Raw genomic sequence first — 24,497 nt, 5'->3', positions numbered from 1 at the left:
GTGTCCCCGCTTTCTTCCTTCCACAGTGTCCGCCCTTCTCTCGGTTCTTTCTTCCTTTCAGGTAGGAGGAGGAGAGCGCAGGGACGCCACTGGGCCCCTGGAAGTGACGTGAGCTCTCCAGGCCCCAGCCGTGCTTAGCGTCTGTACCTGCTGGGACCGGCGGGCGTGCAGTTAGTGCCCAAGTAAGCCAAGAGTAAGCGAACGGATCAAGTCAGGAATTTAAGTGGGAGCAATCCTGAAATCGGTGCCCTTGTACATCCCCCCTGCAAACCACACCCTCTGTGCCAATCACTCCAGGAGTTTAAAACAGTATCCACCCACTGCCGGCCAGTACTTCACCTTGAAGTAACGCCTCTCCTTCAATGCTGCACCGTCAGCAAGTTTAACAAAAACGGTTTGCAGAGTAAATGGTAAGACAACAGTCGACATAGATTTGAATGATTTTCAAAGTTGGCAGTAGACGTTTTCTGGCAGATGGGGTATAATTAAATTCACACATCCACATTTTAATCTTCTGTTTTATATCAACACAGTCAGCTACTAACACACCCAGTAGCTTTGTCCACCCTCCTGTTTCACTGCTGAAGCTCCCATGTCACGCGGATGACACAGTGAGTAAAACCGCTCCTTTCAGGTACAGTCACCTAAGCCGAGAAGAAAAGTGCCTCAGCCGTGGCACCTGCCCCCGTGGCCGCGTTGCGCACCCCCATGGAGCACGGGAACACCCTCCCCGCACTGTGCGGAGCTCGGCGCACCCGGTGCGGGCCGGCGGCCGACGCGTGTCCACAGGCGGAGCAGCCTTCCCCGCCCACCGCCGCGTCTCACCGCCTCTGGGCGCCGTGGCTCCCTCTGCTAAGTAGCATAATAACCGGGGGAAATGCTTATGCGTATCATCATCTATCTGCCAGTCAGCCACTCCCGTGTTAACACGGTGTATTTTTCCACTCAGTGAACACGTGTGCGTGTGTGATGTCTTGAGTTCACATCTGTCTGCACGGGCCCTGGCTTCGTGATGAGACGATTTCATCCATCGGAGTGCGGACGGGGATGGGCAGGGGCGCAGCGCCCGTGACTGTGCCCAGAGCTGAAGTGCGACCTCCCGTCAACGACGGCTCGTGTCATTTGCTATCATGTCAAATAAAAAAACCACAACCTCTAACCTCTACGTGGAATAGAACTTGAACAAGCAAACGAGGGCTTGAAGACGTGCTGCTGACGAAGCACGTTCAGGCTCCTGGGCTCCACACCCACTCGGTGGAGTGGGTGACGAGAAGAGCAGGAGGACCAGGACAAGGAGGGAGTACTTTGGTCTGAATGAATGTGCATCTCAAGTTTCAGTGAGTCTTCGACTCCGACAGTGTTCACTGCATGAACGAAGACCTTCCCTCCGTTGAAAGGCACTGCCGGTTCTTTTACTGGAACCAAACTGAATGAAACGCTCTCTTCCTGGACTTCCTGGACGACACCGGACAGCGACTCCCAGCTGACAAGTGTGGGGCCTCGCTCGGTAGCCACCAGCCACAGAAGGCCTACTGCGGGGCGGGCAGGGCACGGGGGCCCCTGCCTGCGTCTGGTGCGTCTCGTTCCTTCCGCGGCCCGGTCAGGCAGATAATCTGTGTCCACGTAAACAAAGGCCAGGAGCTCCAAGAGCTCAGGACACGTGCCGCAGCCAGGTCTGAACGCAGCCGGCACTCCTCCCACGTCCCACAGACTGCCTCCCCCTCGTTTTTCTGACTCTCAGCTCTCACGCTGACACAAAGGACGCTGAAAAGATCGATGATTCCAGAATCGACCTTCCTCAGCGTCCAGTAAAGAAACCAGAAGGCTCGGTGTCCTGTGTGAGGGCCCGGCGCTCTGGCCCCGGTGGCCGAGCAGCCTCCAGGTGTGTCCTTGTCCTGTCCCTGCCTTTGGAGCCCCAGCACTAGTGGGCCTGGTGCACAGATAGTACTTTTATTTACTATTTCCCATAGCAAAAAAATATTATTCTCCCAATATGAAAACATGTTTGTTACACATTCAATGCTGCTTACAAATGAAACAGACCACCACTGCTTTGCCCACACTGTCAGAATGCTTTCTGGGACGCATGCAAGGCCGGCGGCCGACAGCTGAATTCTGGACCTACATCAGACAGGGGAAGAAATGCAACCCGGCGTGCCCAGCTGTTTGAAACCTGCATGCACCCCTCTCATTTGCTTCTTACAGGAAGCCACCCGGGCTTGCTCCAGAGACAGCCCCTTCCTCTGCACAGAGGGTAACCCAGGTCTGCTGAGACTCAAGCAATGTGCAGGAGAGGGGCTCTTTAAGGAAACGAACATGAAACTGTGAACGTAAAATTAAGAGCCACATAGAAGCAGCAGCCCCAGAAAGTTGGGGAAAGTTGAGAGGCTTTGATGTGTAAGCTTCGTTAGCTTTATGAGGGATCTACTTCAGACGCATGCGCAGCTGCACGTCTGCAATGAGCAGCCCGCCGCCTGCCGGTCTTCTCCCGTAACCAGCGACAGCCCGGTGAGAGTCAGGGCGCGCTCCGAGGCCTGGCAGCACCGCCCCGCACTGCCCCTCTGATGGAGTAGCTGCGTGTGCGTGCACGTCTCCAGTCCATCTGCTGCTCTCCGGACCACAGAAAGCATGAAGAACGGACTCTCAGACTAACTGTCCGGGACTCTTCACGGCAGAGGCTGGTTTGCTGATCACCAGGCCCACTTGCTTCAGGAAATAGGGGGCCACATTTCCTCTGGGCAACTCTCACCCCAGCATTCTTGGACCCCGACTCCACTCCAACCACGGCTAACAGCTGGCTTCTCTCATTTCCGATCAGCATATTCCATCCTCCTTCGGCAGCACCAAGGACAACGTGACAAGGCATTTCCTGGGGCTTCTGGGAAGGAAAAGTTTCTTCTGTTTTCCATGAGAGCTACTTGGGGAAATGCTCTCTTTTCCTTTGGAGAGTATGAGATGAGGTCCGGAGCTGCTGCAGCCATTTTGCTAATGAAAGGAGTGCTTGGGCTACAGGAGGCCATCTAGCAGAGGATGAGTACGAAGCCCACAGCGGGGAAGGCAGAGCAGAGCCATGGGAAGACCTGGGTCTCTGGCAGCACTGTCTGCATGACTAAAGAAAATCTTGCCAGAAACCAAATTTTCCTCCGAATTTACCAGAGTTCTCAGAAGCGATAACATTGATGTATTGTTCAAGCTAATTTGAGCCGGAGTGTAGGAAGCTTTCATTCAAAAGTTCTAACTGATGCAACACAGAATTTCATGAAACCAGTGTTATGTTGAGTATAAAGAAAAGAATTTTCGCTTTCTTTTTAGGACTGTTCACGTCAGAGCATCTTCATTTTTTCTATATAGTCAAGAATATAAAAATTACGTGTTGTTTACATAAACACATTCTAGAACCACTGACCGCTGGGAATTATTACACGGGCCCCAGTCTCTGCTTAGGAGCAGCCTGGTTTGTTGCCGGGACCTTCGGCGTGTTCCTGGTTAATAACACTATTCCTGTGTTCCGATTCTCCCTCGGTCTTCTAAAGAGTGACAAACCCACCAGTTTTTCCACCCGCAGCATTAATTGTAACTACAGGATGCACGGGCGACTCTTCGTGTTCATCTCTTCACTGCAAAGTTCTGCATCCTGAGTCATTTTTCCTTCAGATTGTATTATTATACTTCCAATGTCATTTTCTCATTAGGCATATAATATGATATATTTTCACACATTAAACTCTTGTTTATTAATGAGTTTTATGCAGGAGAGTCCGGGGTTTCCAGCCCATTTGTAAGAAGGTCCTATTAAGCAATTCAATGAGGCATGGGAACGATGAGAGAGCAATTTATTACCGTATCACGAGGCTCCAATTTGCTCACGTTTCCCCACCATGTCGGTCTGACAAAGGACGGACTGTGAGAGGCTGGCACGGCGCAGCGCCGGGGGCGGGGCCCCGCACAGCAGGAGGGCGCCTGGGTCCACAGGTGTGTGCGGACCCCTGCCCCGCCCCCTGCCCCGCCCCCTGCCGCCTGGTTTATCTGGGCTCCGCCTGCTCACCTCTTCTGCCCGCTCAACACACAGAGAACTGGGAGGGCGCACACTAGTCACAGAGGGCACGGTCACGCCCAAGGGAATGCAGGTTAAGCATGAGCTTGGAACACTTGAGAAACGCTTGTACATCCATTCCGGTTACTATGGACACAGGGCTGCCCAGCGTGATTTATTTCACGTTACCCACACAGGGTAAAAGCCCGTGCTTCGCCACGTATCTTCCCATAGTCCACGCTCGTCGGCCCGAAGGCTGTCTTTTCTGGGGCTGGGGGGTTCCAAGGACAGGTGGGCCCAGCAGTGTGGAGCCGCGGCGCGTGCTCTCCGTGACCTGGCACGGCCCCTTCTACTGTGCTGTCGCGAACATGGCTGCGTGGACCTCGTCACTGTCCGAGTTCTCCGCTCTGCTTTGGACTCGATTCCTCCCGAGAGGGCTGCGGCTCTGCCTGCCGCATCCCCTCCTGCGCTCCCGCCCGCCGGGCGCGTGCTGGACAGGGGGCGGTGCAGGGTGAGGGTTCGTCCACCAAGCGCCGAGGCAGTGAATGAATGAAGGGAGGACCGAGGGGCACCCCGTCCGCTAGCGCCCTCTCCCCACCTCCCCGCTGACTCCACTGCAGGCCTCCCTCCACGCGGCAGCCAGCTTCTGAGGTTTTAACACCCTGCGTCAGCTACTTGGGGACCTACCCTGACGTTTTTATTTTACACGTGTGTGAATGTTTCCTAGTGTCCATCACACAATGGGTGTTCCACTGACGCTGAGCAAGGCACATGCAGAGAAGACGAGTTTAGAGAACTCGTCTGACGGGTCTTGTCCTCACACTGATGAGTTCCTGTGGCTTCCTGCCACCCCACTGCCACCCCGCAGCCTCCGTGCCGCTCGGGCGCTCCGGCCCCAGTGAGGGAGTCACAGCATCCTCTGCGCCGTGATAACTCGGCCACACGACTTAGATCCGTGACTCACCACGTGGCCTCCACACACGCCCTGGTGGGAGCTGATGTCCCTCACATGCACAGACCACCGAGCCCTCACACCACCACACACAGGGGAGAGACCCAGGCAGAGGGAGATGAAGTGGCCTCTCGAGGCCCCAGAGCCGTGTGTGGCGGAAGGACGGCTTCCTCTCAGACAGTCCAGCTCCAGAGGCCAGTCCTGACCACTGCCTGTCGCCTCTGCGTCACTCTCGCGACAGAACACGGCACCATGCTACTCAGCGTCGCAGGGGACGGGCTGTTCCAGACTGCGGTGACTAGGGGACTAGATCCATGCCTGGAGGGGCCCGGGAGTCCTGCGTGTCTGCCTGCCCGAGTCTGGGCAGGTGTTGGTGTGTGGTACGTGGTGAGATGGGCGTTCATGCAGCTGGACGGCGCTGGGAAGAGCACCGCAGCCGTACTGCCGTGTGGTGGTCAGCACCACTTTCTACCCCTGGGACTGCCAGGAAGGGCCAGCCAACCGACATCTCAGGTCCGTGACACCGTGATGCAGTGAACAATGAGCCAGCAACTGAGAGCTGATTAGAAAATTCACAGGAAATGAAAGAACTCGCACACGGGCACTCGTGTGCAGGCTCCAAAACGGGCCGGAAACGATGACGGCAGCGAGGACAGGAGCCAATGCCCACACGGCACCCTGACCTGCTGAGACCGAGTCACTGTCTTCGAGTGCACATGTCCCTCCACCTCTATGACTCGAGCAGAGGACGGGGGACTGTCCTCGAAGCACAGCTGGGGATGCCGAGAGCTGGGACGCAGCACGTCCTCCCAGGTGATCCTGGCCGTCAAAGGCGGGGCGGCCGTGTGGTGTGAAAGCTGCGTGAGGGGTTGGCTGGGGACCGGGGCCAGGGCAGGCTTCCCGGGCACACAGAGCTCCTGGTGCCCTGTCTGTGGGCTCCTCCCTGCCTCCCACCCAAACCAGGCCCCTACACACACCTTTTCACCTGCTGCGGAAGGAAGGCTGAATCAGCAGCCAGACAGCAGAAAACAGGGAGCGTGGGAGTCCGTGGGTGGGGCTGAGCGCGGCTGGAGCCCACAAGCGCAGGCCTCCAGGGAGGCCTTCGGGCCAGCTCCCAGTTCCTCACTGTCCTTTAAAGACCTTAGTCTGCCCCTCAAGTCTCCTCTGGACAAAGGAGTAAGTACCCCCAAATTCGCCCTCCATTCTTACCCCCACTATGGATTTTCCTGTCCCAGTTTTGGGGCTGAACCTTAGCAGAATCTTGATAAACTGCTGTGTCCCACCTCATCTCCTTGTTCAGCTCCCCACAGACTCTGTGTGTGTGTGTGTGTGTGTGTGTGTGTGATGGTCAGGGTAACATGCTTTGCCACCTACGAAATGTGTCACAGGAATTGCTTGCTATTATATCTTAAACTAACTTCAGGTTTATTCTCTTGGCCTTAAAACCTAGGATATCTGAGCGACCCCCCCTGCCCTGCGCACATCTGCTCTTTTTCAAATACCCGTCCACCTCCCTAGACTCGTACCAATTTACCTCCTTGCAGCTACGTGCTCTATGCTCGGAAGTGGCATGATTTAGATGCTGACTCCTTTAGAAAGGCAACGAGGCCTACATTCTGACAAGCATCCGCTGAACAGATACACTGGGGTTGAGGTGTCTGTAGACTACAGCCTTATGAAGAACACGGACTTCTTTCTACGCACTGAGAAGTTACCTTTGACAGATCCCTGAAGTTTCCTGGAAGAGTCAAGTCCAATTCTTCCGACTCATAGTTTGTTAGGACCCAGGGAAACACGGGGTACTGGTTCAGATCGTTGTAAGTCCGTCCTGGAAAAGAAAAAGACAAGTGGTAACCTGCGCACACCAGCTGATGGTGAAATCACTCCTGTTCCTGTAAAGGATATCTACGGAATTTCACAAGAAAAATAACTCTTTCGCTCACTGAGCTATCCCTTTGTTTAATCGAGAACACTTATAACAATATGTTTCAAGTGAATTCACTGAATGATAATCATTAACTACAGTCACTCTTTTATCATGGCAGCTTGCGTAGAGACTGCTGTTTGTCATCACTGATTTCTCTTCTTCCTGGGCGCATGGCTTTTCTCAGCAAGCCCTCGGCCCCTACCAAGGGCTCTGGCCACAGGGATCGACGGCAGGGGAGCAGAGCTGGCCTGTGCCCCATATGGCCCAGGCCCCCGTGTCATGCTGCCTGGTGCCTCCAGGCCCCAGCCCTCCCTGCCGACTGTGATGAAGATGACGCTGCCACCTTGGATGTGGAGCCTTCGTGGCCGGGGACGCTGGCAGCGGCTGGGGAGGAGGCCCCCTGCGGGCCCGTGCCCCTGCAGGTTGGGTGAGGTATTCTGTGACCAGGAGTACTAACAAGGAGAGGACTCGGCCGGCACGGGGCACACTCTGTGAGCCTTTCGAGAGCCGGGGTGGCAGTGCAAACGGTGGGTCACAGGAGTGTGCACGCGTGTGCAGTACTCGGGGTGGGGTGGGGTGCTGCCCTTCTGTGCACGCCCTGGGGGGAGCCGATAGGTGCTCCCGGCATGGCCCTGGCACCCTCCCCCGGTGTGTCATGGCCAATGCACACCCCTCGGACTTGTCTGCCCCTCCACTTGCCAGTGCACTCGTGAAGGCAGGCCCTGGGGTCCCCCGCTCTCTCCCTCTCTGCGTGTGCAGGCGCGGTTCAATCTCTGTGTATTAACCCAGCATATGTTTGTCGAAGGAATGAATACGTATGTGATAAAAAATGAGCCACATTTGAACAGATTTGCAAGCATAAGCCGAGAAAAGAAGGAAGGTTACGGGATAGTCTCCTCGGAGGGGGAGAAGGAGAGGTGACAGAGGAAGATGCCGGGACTGTCACGTTAGACTAGAGGGGTGTCTGCAGCCGCGCAGCCCAGCCAGGGGTGCGTCTGCCGTGTGGTGACGTCTGTTCTGAGGGACCACGCTGGCGAGGACACCACACAAGGACCTGGGAATTCTCTCCACTCTTGTGCACCTGACAATGTTCTGCTGGAACGGCATCCATGTAAGACGCTCAGATTTTAAGTTTATCACCGGGAGCTCCGTAAATGGTAACCCGGGACGCCTGATTAGCCCAGTGTTTTCCTACACACATATGCACACAGAGGGCCAAGCAGAGCTCTTTCGGGGTTCGCCCTGGGCCCTGGGCCCTGGGCCCTTCGGTGCCCCGCCAGGTTCTGAACTCCCACTCCACTCAACAGTCTGAGATTTAATGCAAAAGCAGGTCTCCCGGTGTATAGGTGTATTTGTATAGAATGGTGATACCATTCATAGAACATACTTTTATGTTACTTACATAAATAATTTAGTAGCCGAAAATTAGATACCATGATTATTTTTTAATTTTCCAATGAAGTTTTGTAACATATGCTAAGGGAAAAGCTGTCAAAATAAATAAAAAGCCAAATCACATTAACTCAGTACGTAAAGGCAGTGCATAAATACAAACAGCCTGAAAATGGGGCCCGTGTCTGAAGACGCCAGCCTTCTGACAGAAAGGATTTGCTCAGAGGGGAGAAAATATAAAAGCATTTTCGGAAAAAACGCCAAGACCAGAAAGCATCGCCTCTAAAACCCAACGCGGGTTGGTGGGCGCTGGCCGCAGCCCACGGCGCTCTGCCCTCCCGGGCGGGGGCTCCAGTGCGCCGTGTCGGCAAGGCCTGTGGAAAACAGGTGCTAAGGAAAGTTCAGCAACTTTTAAATTACTGAAGCTCATAGCACCTTTTCAATTCTAATGATTACAGGACTTATGAATCAATGTACTTAAACAGCCACCTCAAAAACTTCCCTGTCAAAGCCTTGCAACGTGAACAGTTGATCTGTATTCTCCATTTGAATGGAAAATGCACCGAATATTTAAAAAGCATGTGGATGAAGAGGGCAACTAAATGGTGCTTTGGGATTATGTGGCCATAAGTTTCAGCCATAAATTAGTATCGCTGCTTTAATTACTTTATTGGACAGCGCTGCGAAATTTAAAAAAAAAATGATGTTCACTAAATTAGCCAAAAAAAAAAAAAAAAAAAAAAAAGAGAGAAGTATTTCCAAAGTAGTACCTGTCAGGTTCTGGCACTTCTGGGAACTCACTTATCAGTTGTTCCACTTTTAAGTCTTTTTGGAATAATCGAAAGTCAGTAAATGACCTTGCGTGGTGGCTGGCAAGGCTCTTCCCTCCCCGGCAGTGGAGTAAGTGCGGGTTTTCCTTACTAACTACGCTCGTAAGGGTGCGTCTCGGAAGCCGAGCATTAGACGCTGCCTGTGACACTGATCTGCCCCAGCAGTAACGGCGAAGCACAGTAAATGAGATCTCAGAAATGCCGGATATGTTTCTTCACTGAAAAAAACCCCACAACTTTTTAATTAAACCATCCAATTTAATGTTTTCATATGGCACTTTGGTTTGGAAGGTAAAGTGATCTAGAGACAGCTGACAAAGAAATTAGAGCCGCAGCTCCTTGGTGGAAACGTTAATGACAGCGCAGCGTTGTTTAATTAGCTGATCGCGGCGTGCGGATCAACGCTCTTCGGGAGCGGCGGTCCCGCACGCGTCTGCGCCTTCACACTTTACGGACATTCTGTCGTCTCCAGGTCATTAGGAAAGAATTTTTAATGATTTTTCTGGAAGCAAGCAGTTCAAGTTACATCTAATTAGATGACAATAATAAGCCCAACACATGCAGTAGCTAAATATATACATAATTAACCAGCGAGGACTTGTACATCACAGAGTAAAAAAGTGGAAAATGCTAAGCAGGAGAAAAAGGTTGGCGTTGGGGGAAGTTGTGAATTCATTAGTCGATCACATGAAAAACAACTCAAAAACCTAAAAAAAAAAACCCTTCAAATCTAACAGGATCATTTACGTGAGGCTACATTAGCAATCAGGCTGGTATTTTTTTTAAGGCAAGGATGTCAGGTTTTAACATCTTGTTCACAGGCTTATCTAATAAGGTATGAAATGAGGCACAGGTTGTACCTCGCAGAACACAGCGAACAGGAATCAGGTCAGCTCCAGGGACTTGAGGGCAAAACCACACCTCCGGTCAAAAATCTAAGCATCGCTAAAATTTATTTTCATATTTTTCCAAAACCTCATGTTCCAAAATTAAAAAAGAATCCGTGTGCTTAGAAACAGTAAAATGCATTACAAACCACAGACCTAAGTTAGGCATCTATACAGTTTTAAAAACCACGCCTTCCTGGAATCCTTGATGAAACAGAGTCGAGGGGCAGGCCCCAGGGAAGACCGACCACCGCACTGCGCCTCTGATGCCCACGGCCAGGTGATGTCATTTCTTCATTACAGCTTTCCATACTTCCAATTTTCTATAATGAGTATTTATTAAATTTATAAATAGAACAAAAGAAAGACCATAAAATATTTATGGGCTTTTAGGCATCTTTTAAAAACTATGGTTTCTGAATATTTGGCAAATTTCTTTTACTATGTAAAGGATCTTTATAAAATTTACATACATAAAATAAAGTGTGTGTTTATATGTGACGATGCACACACACACACCACACAATGTCTGGAACACCTAAACGCACTAGCACTGAGAAACTGCTGCCATATAATTTATAGACTGTCTGATTTTTAAAAGCATCCTGAAAGGAGAAAAGCAAAATTGGCCAAGTATGACAGAGCTCAAAACATGGACAGCAAGAAATGGATCATAAAATGTCCTTTGTATTTCATGTTAAAATAACAGTTTAGAGAAAGAAGATACACTGGAGGGTAAAAGACAGAAAACACAATCTGTGAACATAGTGTAAACTGAAGTCACATTGACCTCTATTTTTAAAACTGCGAAGCCAGAGAACATCGTTTCATCTTCTCAATCAGCTTCCAATTCTGTAACTCTTCTCTTTAATCCAGGGAATTTAATGAATCCCTCATCTATCAACTTCAGGAATACACTTACCAGATCACAACAGCGTGCAAGCGCTCGCAAAGCCTAACTAGCAAATGCGTTCGGTTTGATGGGTCCTCCCTGGTCACAGCTCTTTCCCCGTAGTGACCGCCTAACCTCAGAGGGAAGGCAGGGTGCAGACGGGAAGTGCCGAGGGCCCACACGCGCACAGGGGCGGTGCTGCAGAGGGCACAGCGGCTGCAGGAGGTCAGCTCAGCGCCCGGACAGGCTCCGGAGGTACACGGGTGCAATGCAGCTTCCCCGAAGGTGGGCCCTGGGCCAGGGGCCTCAGTCTCAAATTCTCCAGCCCTGCCCCAAACCTCAGGGATCTGGACTCTGGGGACAGGCCACCTACTACTGTGTGTCAGCAAGCGCTACAGGTGATGTGAGAGCCACACCCCCTCCTGGAGATATTCTCGGAAGAGAGCCCGCCTCCGCACAGGCCCCCTCTGCCTGATCGCTGAGGGGGTGACAGGGGCCGGCTGCTTGTGTGTAAAGACATTTAGAACATACAAGCAGGCATGCGGCGAAGTGCCATTAGCTACGACAAAGTTTAGGGGAGTCACAGAGGAGGATGAGACAGTCTAGTCAAGGGGGCTCCTGGCAAAGACAGGCCGTGGCCCAGCTCCCAGCTCCCTGTGGGGTCTGCCGAGGCCTTGGGGTCCCACTTCTCCTCTCTTCACTGCCCCTCGTAGGGTGATTCCGAGGACACTGCCCAGCCCCTCCCACAGCCACCCCCTGCCTCAGAGTGGGCTCCAGGCCTGCCTCCTGGGTCTATACAAGTCACAGCGGGCAAAAGGACTTCAAAGGCTCCTTTGGGTGAAACTGGTGAAAACCACCAGTTGCTTGGGTTTTTAAGGTGGAACTGAAATGCACCATGAACGTCCTGAAACAGGGAAGCTGAGTAAAGGCTGGAGCCGAACCTGCTCCTTCCTGACGCCACCGCCGAGTGGCTGCCCGGACCAGTGACGTGACTCCTTTGCGCACTGTCACCTCACATGGGCGTGAGGGTGCAGCCAGAACCTGCCTCGGGGGCCGCTGCTGGGACCGAATGAGTAATACACACGAACCACTTGGAGCAGTATTTAGCTGTGAATTGCTCAGTAATGCTAACAATTATTTACTATTATTTTCTGGATATTAACATTAATATTAAAGAAATGTTTAAATATCAAGAAATAATGAAACCAAACAAAAATACTGAGAATATTATCTTCTGAATCTTGAGATTAGGAATAATTAAGGAAATGTTTAAGAGATAAACCAACCCTTTCTTGGCTTTGGATTACTTAGGGAATTTGTTGTGAAGAATTCTAACATCCTTCCACGGAACGACCACCCTTATTTCCAGTGGACTGAATTAGCAGTCACCGAGTAGCCGGCCCCAAACTGCTGCGCGGCAGGAACAGTCAGTGGAGGGCCGTGGGGGGCAATCAACTGCAGTGTCTCTCTGCCGATGTGGGTTCCACCGAACGCACATTTCCGTTTTCCTCCGGACGCCCTCTGCTTACTTTCTGGGGAATTCTTGCTTGCATTTCAATTTCCAGTTTAGGTGCCACCTGAGAGAAACCTTCCCGGATGTCTTGGTTGTAAGTAGCGGCCACACTGGGGCGTCCAAATGCCTTTGTGTGCAGTCATTGTCACTTTTACAGAACCCGCTGGGGCACATGGACCCCAGCAACTCTGCCTGTCGCAGGCGGAAACCACACTTTCTTTTCCTGGGCAGCACTGTGCCCAGCACAGGGCGTGTCCCCCGGCTGCTTACTACACGGAGGAACAAACTGACTCGCTCTCCGCCCGGGGCCCACCCTCCTCTCCCCGCAGCTGCCCCGACTGAAAGCTGTCTCAGTTCGAACTCAGGCCACCCACAGCCGCAGCTCTAGTTGTCCTAAATCCCACACCGCGCTCCCTCCCTCCCTTCAGCCCTCAAATTGTGCCCACCCCTCAGCGTCCAGGGTCAGGCTCTGCGCCCCCCAGGCCTCGCTGGCAGCCCCTCCCTCGCAGCCCACGTGGATCCACAAGCACACAGCCAGCGGGAATCTGTAAGTGCTGCGCTTTCTGCCCCCGAACACGTTGTCTGAGTCCCTCCGTCCTCCTGGCGCCTCGGGTGCTGCCTCCGGTGCCTCAGGTTCCTTTGCTCCTCAAGGCCCATGTCACCGTAGGTGCTCAGAGTCCCCGCCTCGGGGTCCACCTTGCTGTCTCCCACCGCCCACAGCAGACAGGCTTTAATGTTCAGTTACAATTTTGTACAGAAAATACCCAGCAGTCTTTCAAGATAATTCAGTGGCCTATACATTCTTCACGTCATCGAGTAAAACAGATCCGACGATTCAGAAGACCCTTGACCACCCCCATGACCTGCATGTTCTGGCTCACGAACCCAGAGACTGCCAGGACCAGGAAGAGTCGGCCCGCACAGGACAGCACAAGAGGGGCCCGCAGGCCGCCCCACTCCCAGAGCCGGGGGAGCAGCTCCAGAAACCAGCCTGCAGAGCGCGGCGCTGTGGGAGATGCACCTGTCGGTGTGGGCATCGTGGGAAGGGACGGAGTCTGGCAGAGTCCTCCAGGCAGTGACGTCGACCCCAGTCCACCCAAGGAGACGGAGCGCCTCATCTCATAACGCAGAGCTCCACGAGGCTCCACGGCCGGGGCTGAGCGGCCGAGCCACAAGACCCTGCCTTCCGGTTTACGGCCCCCAGCCTCACTTCGCTGGCACAGCAAGGAAAAATGACACGCCACAGACGACGACCTTGAGAGACCCCTGCAGGAGGACAAGCGCCCTAACCCAGAATGTGGAGGGTGCTGCACAAGATCGCAGGAAGGGCGTCATCCCCGAAGCCGGGCACAGGTCCGTGTGCTGAGAGCGGTACAGTGTACGGACAACAACAAAACGCTCAGAGTCCGAAGTCCTCCTTCCATGCGAAAGTAGATGAACTCCCAGAAGTACCAGTTCAACAATAATATGGATTCTGGGTAGCAAATTACATTAAAAAATTACCCACGAATGAATTTTTGTCTCACAGACAAGTGATTAAAATATTGATTCATTTTTTACTTCAAAAATAAAATATATTTTATAGGGTTTTTACAATGTCAACATATTTCTAGGATAGTTAACTAAAAGATGCCTACATTCTAAGTTTCTAGAAAATAGGCAAAATTTTCTGGTATGATCCAAAAAACCCCAATGTAAAAAATCAAGAAAACACTGAGAGTGACTGCACCAGATGAGACAGCACAAGCCCAGACACGTCGGTCACGGTGGCAGATGTGCACAGCACGCAGGGCCGCGGAAGGGCGCACAGGCCACGGGGGCGGGGCGAGAGCCTGGCCTTCCACCTGCGCCCCCCCCCCCCCCCCCCCGGCAGGGCCGGCAGGTCGGCGACTGTACCCCCCTCCTGCTCCGACTGAAGCTTATGCCCCTTCCACCACATCGTGCTGCTGACCTGAACGGGCCAGTGAGATTCCCTTCTTCGTGTCTGGGATACTCTGTTCTTTCCATCTGTACGTGCTGATTGGTACGTGCAGCCTAACACTCTCCTTTCATCTTTGAGCTAGTAAATAGGTTTAGGGTGTATGCATTACATGAACTGATATGTAAATCACATGAATATATATAAAGTATGTCGTGAAGGTATCAGACGACATGTATACGGTGGAGATGTATGTATAAAATATATAATAAACGTAATACACTTAATGAAACGGCCCTGTCTCCACTTCTAGGGTCTCACCGGTGAGTGCGCTGAGATGACTACAGTGCAAAAACACTCCAAACAACGTTTTATCCCCGTATGCTGACGAATCGAGGACTCTCGCCCTTCGATCCACACTTGTCCTCCACGCCGAGCACACAACAACAGTGCCCACGCAAACCTGGCAGACTCACGGAGACGGGCCCTGCACGGCAGTGCGTGTGAGCGAGGAGCCAGAGGGCCCTCCCTCTGTGCCTGAGCGAGTCCCTGACAGAGCGACAGAGGGAGGCAGGCGCACGTATGTGAGCAGCCACTCACACTCATCTGACTGCAGGACGTTTTTGCAGCTCCTGATTTACAGAAGGAAACTGTAATTCAACGTGCATAAGGTCTTGTGGAGCTTCCCCTTACAAAAAAGAGGTCCTTCGACAGTGTCTCCGACACGCGTAACCGTTGGCAACCACCAATGCAGCGGGAGTGCAGAGCTGCCTGCTTTTAATTTATAAGACGGGCTCTGCCGAGGTGGATGGCAGTGACTCATCATTTAGACATGTAATCTGATTTTACATTTTTATTTGAAGATTTTAAGGGGAAAAAAAGCTGTAACCCAATCACGCCATGATGCAGGTGACACGTGTACTAGGCAGAGTCCTGCGATTGCTCGCCTGTCTAGCGGCCGCTGCGCAGAATGACAAAGGAGTGAAATCACATCTCCCGTCATTATTCCCCGGCAATGGTTTGCTGGCTCTAATAACCCTGCAGACACAGCTGTCAGTGGAGAGCACGGCGTAGGGAGCGCCAGCACAAGTGTCTCCGACGACAAGTGTGCCCCAGGCCTCGGTACCGGCCGGCACCGGTTCTGGCAATGTGTCACGGGAGGGGGGCTTCTGTTTGGTCCGACGCTGCGCCTGGACTCCAGGGAGGAACAGCACCCCGCGCAGCACGTGCCTCGAGGGGGGTGGGGCTCACCTGCGATGGTGTTGAGGAACATCAGGTACTCGAAGTTGGAGATCTCCCTCCGCTGCCAGCGCTGCGTCATGTTGGAGGACTTGTACAGCTGCCGCGGCGTGGCCAGCGAGATCCTCCTGCGGGGCAGACGCAGCATGGGTCGTCTCTGTGCATTCACCAGTGCACTCCCAACAATTCACAACAGACAATGCAGCATTTGAAACCGCTTAAAGTAGCCACGGTAGCCCGCTCAGACCAAGGGCGAATATGTGTTACTTGTAGAGAGCAGCAAAACTGGAGTGGAGTCCGTGGTTGCTGAGGACGGACCAACGTGGAAGGGCCTGAGTCACAAGGCTGCAGATGGGTAGGTCAGCAGGGCCAAAAATGCGCACGTGCACTCAGAGTGAGTCCCAGTGCCCTTTAAACAGCACAGCCAGTCTAGTCCACGCCGAGAAGCCAGGCGGACAGTCTGCTATCGGTTATAAGCCCCTGACAGTGCCCCTCCCTCCGACTGCGGAAAGAGACCCCTGGGAGCTCTGGAGAAGCCCAAAGAAGACACAGGAACGGCCTGAGGGTGACCCCCAGGTGGCTTATGAAGCTTGCGAGGCTCAATGTGTTTATCTCAAAAATAAGGAAAGCTGGCTGCAGTTGTGAAAGTGCAAAGAGGCCGATCGGCTTCTAAAATGAGCACCCCTTCAGAGAGAGGTCCCACGGTTTTCGATTCAGACCACCCTCGGCGCTACGGGCATTTGTCCACGATGCCCCAGAGCAAAAGAAACGTGGAACAGTTCTGTGTGTTAAGTAGCTGGGTCTGAGTAGCTCAATAGTTAAGTCTCAACAACTTAATACCTGATTGAAAATCTAACATGCATTGAAAGAAAAACAACACTTTGGTTTCATTTTCTAAATCTCCACAACTACTTACTAAAGGGACGTGTGCCCCTCTTGGGCACCGCACAGATTTCTAAGCCCTGAAACCTCTCGGTGGCTACCCCCTGCACCTAGTGCTCCCCATTAGCTGTCATGCAGGGCTCCTGTCCCCACAGCAACCGCCAAGGCCTAGTTCACAAGGCTGAGATGCCAGGGGAACAGTGCTGCCCAGGGCCGAGACTCAGAGCTGCCTGCGCGACGCGTCTGCGTGGCCGCTGGCCGATGCCGCCGTGTTTCCCGAAACTCCTTGAGGGCCCAGGGTGGGAACTGTGAACGGAAGGCTCTCCGTGGCCTTCCCGCATGGTTGTCAAACGTTTCTGCTCACGTGGAACCTAACATACGCTGTTCTGTGCGCAGCAGGAGCTCAGTATTCTCTGTGGCAATGGAAGGAAGGAGGGAGGTCAGATGGGACTGGACTCGTTTCCTTAAGCTCAAATTATAACAACTTTAAGACTAATTATGCATCACTCCATGTTTAAAATATCAACTGGACAAAGTGGAGCGGTCTGGTCACAGACAGCCATATACAGGGTCTGGCACCAAGAACGCCCCCTTTTTTATTACAAAATCTTTACAAAATATTGTATTTATTTATTTTCAGAGAAAGGGGAAAGGATGGAGAGAGGGAGAGAAACATTGATGCGTGGTTGCCCCTTGCACACCCCCTTACTGGGGACCTGGCCTGCAACCTGAGCACGTGCCCCGACTGGGAATCGAACCGGCCACCCTCTGGTTTACAGGCCGTCACTCAAGCCACTGAGCCACACCAAGCAGGGCGCACACTCTTTTACTACCAACCCATAAGCGTGTAATTCTGTAACGTAACGATAACACACTGCAGCTCACCAGATGATACTTTAGGTGACACGTGCAAATTAAAACTATAACGGACCACACCCGGCGGCCCACACTCAAGCCAGAGTCGCTCCTGCCAGACCCAAGGAGACGGCGGGCCCCGCCGACTCCCACAGAGCCTCGTGTCCAAGGACGCGCTTCGCGGCACCAGTACGTGTTCACGTGTTTCGTGCTCCCCTTCTGCAACTCGGTGCATTTTCCCAGGAGGTCAGAGCATGGTTTTCACAGGGCTGCCCAGAGGACCACCCCATTTTGACCTGGCCCGACACCCACACTCAAAGTTTGCCCAGGTCCACTTCCACCCTCACAGCCACTCAGGGTCTTTCGCCCCGATTCACAGCTACACGCTGGAGAGTTTTCTGAATGATCTGATGACGGCCGACTCTGCTCAGCCCCAGTTCATGGTGCTATTTGAGCCACGTGCTTACTCCAGTTTGCACTGGTAGCACTGCGAGCACACTCGGGCTCATCTGACTGAGTTTCCACCTGCAGCCCTTCCAGTCTGCAAAGAGCCAGGCACGTGAGAAAGCTCTGCGTTCCTTTGCTGACCTTTTGAGCCCAGACACCTCGGGAAGAGACTGCTGCCACCCCGGGAAAGCCTCCTTCCACCCAAAGACCACACACACCGACGGCCGTGAACACCGGGAGCCGTGGGGGGACGTCACCGTGTCGCCCTCGGGCTGTGTGACAGTGAGGGGCGCGTGGGCCCGGGAATCGCACCCAGAACGGCAGCGTGTTCGCCGCCAGGCCCGGGGAGAGGCCAGCTCGCCCCGCTCACTGCTCTTTCCCGGTTGGCTCGCTGAGGGCAGGGGCGTCTCAGTGAGTGCACGTGCGTGATGTGAAGGAGGGTCACCTGCCGTCACAGACAGACGGCCACAGAGGGGTGTGACCCTGAAAAATTAAATAATTCGGTCATGTGAAGAAGAAGATGGAAAACTGAACTAGTAACGGCTGTTCAAAGTTCCCGTCACAAGCTTGGCTGGTTGAATGAGGACAGCTGGCATGAAGCTGGGCCACGGTGGGTGCTCTTAGAATGGGGGTCAGCGCGGAGACAGAGGTCCCCCTGAAACAGCAAGCAGGACTCCTTCGTACTGCAGCCAGCACAGATGACGGCCATTTAAAGTCCCGGACCCTGTGATGACAACTGGGGTTTCCTCGGCAAGTGAAGAGCAGGCTGAACCCACGACTGCCTGACAGCCCCGCGTCCCCGAGGCAGCGGGGTCGGACGGAGCCTGGAACGCGGCAGGCGCTGCCCGTCCCGAAGCAGGAAGGCAGGTGTGACTCCTGGGACCCGTGTGGCAGCCTGGGTCGGGGACTCAGAACAGAAATTTGAGAGCCAGCTATGTCCTTGGGCAAGACGAATAATGTATCTAAATCAAGAACTTCCCATCTGTAACACTGAATAAGAATCCCCTTGTTTTTCAAATGTGGCTGTTTGGGAAATGAAGGGCAGAAAGCTCGCTTCTGCCACTGGGGAGACGCTGCCCGTGAACCTGAAGGCGGGTCTGGCCAGACAACAAAGCCGCCAGTTCCTTCGCATGAGACCTCCGGCTCCAGAACCATGAGAAATCGATGCGTGTCCTGACACGCCAACATCCTCGTAGGAAAGAATTAAGGGGAACAACACTGAAACCTTAAACACTAATCTAGTCCCTGGCCCGTGAGAAAGGCTCAGTGAGTGAGAGCTACTGACTGTAATGAGCAACAGGGCATTCCGTGGGCCAGGCCGGCTCAGTGAAGATACTCCCTTGGTCCAAATCTTCACTCATTAAGCAGCAATCTAATCTCTCGCGTGGTCTCTTCTGCGGGCTTGCGTCAGTGACCTGCGAAGTCACTTATTCTTGCAGTGTACCTGTTTCTGAATTTTATACGTGTTTTGTTTATAAAGCGGTCTCTCTACACGTTTAGGTTAAAGTAAGTTTCCTAGACCTCAATAAACACTGAAGCTGACAAAACTCAATGTCAACAAAGGAAAGCAAAGAATGAATCCCTTAGATGTTCCAGAAGGCTCCTTGTAGGGCCAGCCCCATCCCTCCTGCTGACATAGCGCGAACTTATGGAGGTACATGTGTGTGTCTGTCTGGCTGCCCACCTACCCGATTCCCTGCCTACCCATCTAGACCTGTCTGTGCACATGCGCACGCGTGTTTACAGTTGGACCGAGAGCCTCCACTTTACGGTCCCAGGACGTTCGTCAGCATCTCTCTGCACAGACGCTGCAGGTGAGAGCGTCATTCCTCCTACCCGCTCTGGTTCATTCTTTCAATATGTGGCGAGTGGCCACTAGGTACCTGGCTCCGTCCCTGTCCCTGGCAGGTCGACAACAGGCCCGAGCCGAGATGGGGTGCTCCTCCGGCCCCCCTCTGCCGCACAGAACGCACCTCTGAGCACATTAGTAGGAAGCCACTACGGACGTGAGTGTGTGGTCGGCACACTGAAAACCACGAGACAGCCTTTGGAGACAATGGTTGGATGGAGCAACAGCGGAACCCAAACCACTGAACTTCTATTTTGTTTCCAGTTTTTCTGTCAAGAATAATGAGTTTCCAGAAGCCAAAGAGACTGAACGTGGCCACGAAGGAAAGTGCACTCGTAATGGGTAAGGAAGTCAGTGAAGGAGCTTCTGGTCGCAATGAATTTGGGCCCAGACGAGTCGAAGACATGGAAGAGAGAGGCACGTGCGTTACTGAGACACCGGTGCCGTGATCGCTGAGGAATCCAGGTCGCTGAGAAAGGTGCCAGGAGGCAGAACATTTTTAAAAACGAAAAAGGTAGACCTGTTGGAGAGTGCTTAATGTCAATTCCTGGAAAAGTTCCCGCACCGGGGATTAAACAAGGCACTGTCCACCCTGGGAAAGGAAGCAGTAACCACCATGAGTCAGCTTCGATTCAACAGGAACAAGTCTTGCAGAACTAACCGCATTTCCTTGACAGATTAATGCATTTTTCCCTTTGACCTGCATTTTATAAAAGTATATCATTATCTACAGTGGCTTCATTTAACCTTATCAGTCCACACACAAACACCCTGCGTGAGAGCAAACATGTCAGTAAACTGCTCGTGCACCGTGAGCGTCGAGAACGAGCGCACTGCAGCGCCAGGTAACGCCACCTGAGCAGCCCTTAAAAAGCACCTCCACACTTAGGGGTGGCACGAGGTCTGCAGGTTGAAAGACAAACAAGACCCAGGCCCTGTCTTTTACGTGTCTGCAGTCCACTCCAGGGAAGACAGGCCAAGAGTACTCTTCTCCCTAAGCTGGGCGGTGCTCTGTGGCCATTCCCAGGACTTAGCTTGTCTCCCCAAAGTTGGTCTCTCTCTTCCTTGCCCAGAGACGCCTTGCTTTTTCAGGCAATGGGTAGCAAGGAGTTCAAAGGCAAATTTTCTCCTGAATTCTAGGGGATGATTGGGCCGGCCGGTAAATGCACTCCCCTTTGACAGTGATTACTTCCGGGTTAGGAAGGTGACCCCACTCTGGCCATGGGGACCCGAGATGATGGGGGCTTCTGAAGCATCTGTTCTTCCCTAAAACGTGATGCCTCTGTGAGACCCTCCGACTTCCCACCCACTGTCTGAAGATGGGGTGTGAGGGCTGTAGGGGTCACTTTGCGAGCCCCACTGAGAGCCCCAAGGCCGCCAACCCCTGGGGCCAAAGTGGGAGACGCGGGATCTTTCCTGTCAAAAACAACACAATGGCAAAGAGCCGACCTTTTAAGCCACATTTAGTCGGCACTCAGTTACCTGGAGCCGCAAACTGACTGACTGCGGATACACAAAATGTACTGTTCTCTACTTAGATTAGTGCCTTCAATAAAACAAGGTATCAAAAGTATGCTTAAAGGTACCAAGACGAAAACTTAGGAAGGCGTTACAATGATACCATAATTAATGACCACGACTCTCAGTAAACTCCGGGAGTCCTATCGCTTTAATGAAGAAGCATTTATAAGAAAGATTTATTTGCTATTACATTACAATCACAAACACCATGAAACTTTTACTATGTTTCTTGTAAGATCGCCAGTAAAAAGTCCTAATTATGTGCTAGCTATGATTCAATCGACTTTCTTACTCCCTCATTTACATATGTGTTATACAGAATTCTGTTCTAACTACTGCGTCATTCTTAAAATAGCTGCTTTCATAACCTCTTTCCCTACAAACAACCTGCAGAGAAAGACAATTCCTTGGTTCTCAAACTAATTATGATGGTATAACCCTATTTATAGTTCTGCCTTATTGAAAATGAAATATGTTTAGGAGCTTCCAGTCAAGATGGCGGCATAGGCAGCCTGGCTCACCTTTTCACACAACCACATCAAAATTAAGACTAAAACAGAGCCCTGGCTGGTGTGATTCAGTGGATTGAATGCTGGCCTGAGAAACGAAGGGTCACTGGTTTGACTCCCAGTCAGGGCACATGCCTGGGGTGCAGGCCAGGTCCCTAGTAGGGGTGTGCGAGAGGCAACCACGTAGTGATGTTTCTCTCTCTTTCTCCCTCCCTTCTACTTTGTCTAAAAAAAAAATTACAGCTAAAACATAGAACAACCGTCGCTCAGAACCATCAGAAATGGAGTTGAATAGAAGTCTGACAACTATGGAATTAGAGAAACCATGTCCATCCAGATGGTGGGAGGGGCGCAGACACGGAACGGACTGGTCCCTCGCCCACGGGTTGTGGATAAAAATTCAGGAGGGACATCTTGTGGGGGAGGGGTGCCAGCCTACACCAGGCCCCCCCAGCCCAGGGTCCCAGTGCCAGGAAGAGAAGTCCCCACAATTTCTGGCTGCAAAAAACAGTGGGGATTGACTCGGTGGAAAAAACTGCCGGAGCCCCAGCAGTTCCTCCTGAAGCAGCCACGCACGGACTCACCTACGCAGACTCACTCCCTCTGAGCTCCAGCACCGGGTGGTGGTTTGGAGAGCACCAGTGACATGCTGGGAGAGGCTGAAGTGTCTGGCATCGGGGCAAACAGAGGCCATTGTGCCTTTTCTGAGCCCTCTCCAGAAAGAGCCACAGAGCCAGTAGGCTGGTGCCACAGCCCAGACTCCATCGACCTGGCTGACACAGACCCGCCTTGGAGACCTCCAGAGACTCTGCCCCACCCAACTTACAGGCCCACCAAAGCTGATTTTCCACATGAGTGGCTGGTCTTGCTTCGCCACTTCCCAAATCCTGTCACACAAAGCAACAGCTGGCCAACAGCGAGAGCCTTGGCTGGGCACTAGCAGCAGCCTGCCTGGATTCCCAGTGTGGCCCAGCACTAGTAGCAGCCACCTCAGAATGCCTTACAGCTCAGGCGGGGTGCCCTCGGGCTACATACAGGTGGGGCTGACCTTGGCCCGCACCACCCAGAGCCCCACCACCCTGCCCCTGCACTGCTGATCCTCCGCCCAGGGCGGACGGAGGATGGTGGTCAGTGGTCACGGCCAGTCCTTGCAGCTGACTGGTCTGAGTATTTGCTCCCATTGATCTGCTAATAGCAACCAAGGCTCAACGGCAAGAGGAGGGTGTGCTTAGCCCACACGAAGGGTGCACCTGGAGTGCCCATCTTGGGTGACGGGAGGGGCTGTGCCGCTGGAGCCTACAGGACACGTACTGCGTTAGGGAGCACGACCAAGACACAGAGTCCCAGCAGCTCTGCCGAACACACAGAAATAAACACAGGGAGGCTGCCCAAACAAAAGGACAGAGGAACACGGCCCAAAGGAGAGAACGTATCAAAACTCCAGATAAAGAGCTAAACGAAAGGGAGATAAGCAACCTATCAGATGCAGAGTTCAAAACACTGGTTATAAGGATGCTCAAGGAACTCAGTGAGGACCTCAGCAGCATAAAGAAGATCCAGTCAGAAACGAAGGACTCGCTAATTGAAATAAAGAACAATTTACAGGGAAGCAACAGGAGAGTGGATGAAGCCGAGAATCAAATCAATGATTTGGAACATAAGAAAGCAAAAAACAACCAAGCAGAACAACGAGAAGAAAAAAGAATCCAGAAGTATGAGGGTAGCAACAAGCAGCCTCTGGGACAACCTCAGGGGCCGAACATTTCCATTATGGGGGTGCCAGAAGGAGAAGAGAGAGAGCAAGAAGTCGGAAATCTATCTGAAAAATAATGAAAGAAAACTTCTCTAATTAGGTGAAGGAAATAGATATGCAAGTCCAGGAAGCACAGAGAGTTCCAATCAAGCTGGACCCAAAGAGAACCACACCAAGACAAATCATAATTAAAATGCCAAAGGTTAAAGATAAAGATTCTTACAAGCAGCAAGAGAAAAGCAGAGAGGTACCAACAAAGGAATTCCCATGAGACTGTCAGCTGATTTCTCAAAACAAACCTTATAGGCAAAAAGGGGCTGGAAAGAAATATTCAACGAGATGAAAAGCAAGGACCTACATCCAAGATTATTTTATTCAGCAAAGCTTTCATTTAGAATAGAAGGGCAGATAAAGTGCTTCCCAGACAAGGTAAAGCTAAAGGAGTTCATCACCATCTAGCCCTTATTATATGGAATGTTAAAGAGACTTATCTAAGAAAAAGAAGATCAAAACTATGAACATTAAAATAACAACAAACTCACAACTATCAACAACTGGATCTACAAAAACCAAAACTAAACAGATTAAGCTAACAACCAGAACAGGAATAGAATCACAGATACAGAGATCATTTGGAGGGTTATCAGTTGGGAGGGGGAAAGGGGTGAATGGGGGGAAGGGCACAGGGAATAAGAAGCATAATTGGTAGGTAGAAAGTAGACAGGGGGAGGGTAAGAACAGTGTAGGAAAGGGAGAAGCCAAAGAACTCACACGCATGACTCGTTAACATGAACTAAGATGGGGGGACTGATGGAAAGAATGGGGGTACTGGGCAGAGGGGGCAAAAGGGGAAAACCCGGGATGACTGTAACAGCACAATCAATGAAATACACTTTAAAAAAAGAAGACATGCTTTAAACCCCGCAGATGACGTACAACGCGCTCTCGTTACCTGGCTTGAGGCAAACCGTAGCTGGTGCCGACCCCGACCCGAGGCAGGCTGTACACAACCTTCTTCACCGTGGCCTGGTCTGGGAAGTTGAACATAACCGAGGCTGCAGAAGGAAGCAAGCACAGGACTCAGGGAGGCTCGGGAGA

At 52.3% G+C, this 24,497-nt stretch overlaps 1 protein-coding gene across 3 annotated transcripts in view; it reads right to left on the bottom strand.

Annotated features, from left to right (window-relative positions):
* The window catches only part of NBEA (neurobeachin), a 439,670-nt gene that overhangs the window by 51,658 nt on the left and 363,515 nt on the right, over nt 1–24,497 (bottom strand). For all 3 annotated transcript variants that reach the window (XM_053665561.1, XM_053665563.1, XM_053665562.1), the window contains 3 exons: nt 24,352–24,454; nt 15,596–15,711; nt 6,701–6,813 (listed from right to left, as the gene is read on the bottom strand). In XM_053665561.1, the coding sequence (XP_053521536.1) occupies nt 6,701–6,813; nt 15,596–15,711; nt 24,352–24,454 (332 nt within the window). The remainder of the gene's footprint in view (nt 1–6,700; nt 6,814–15,595; nt 15,712–24,351; nt 24,455–24,497) is intronic.

The sequence above is a fragment of the Artibeus jamaicensis genome, unplaced genomic scaffold (assembly GCF_021234435.1).
Source record: "Artibeus jamaicensis isolate MK-2021 breed Jamaican fruit bat unplaced genomic scaffold, CSHL_Jam_final contig_415, whole genome shotgun sequence".
NCBI lineage: Eukaryota > Metazoa > Chordata > Mammalia > Chiroptera > Phyllostomidae > Artibeus > Artibeus jamaicensis.
This window is presented reverse-complemented; position numbering and strand designations above follow the sequence as displayed.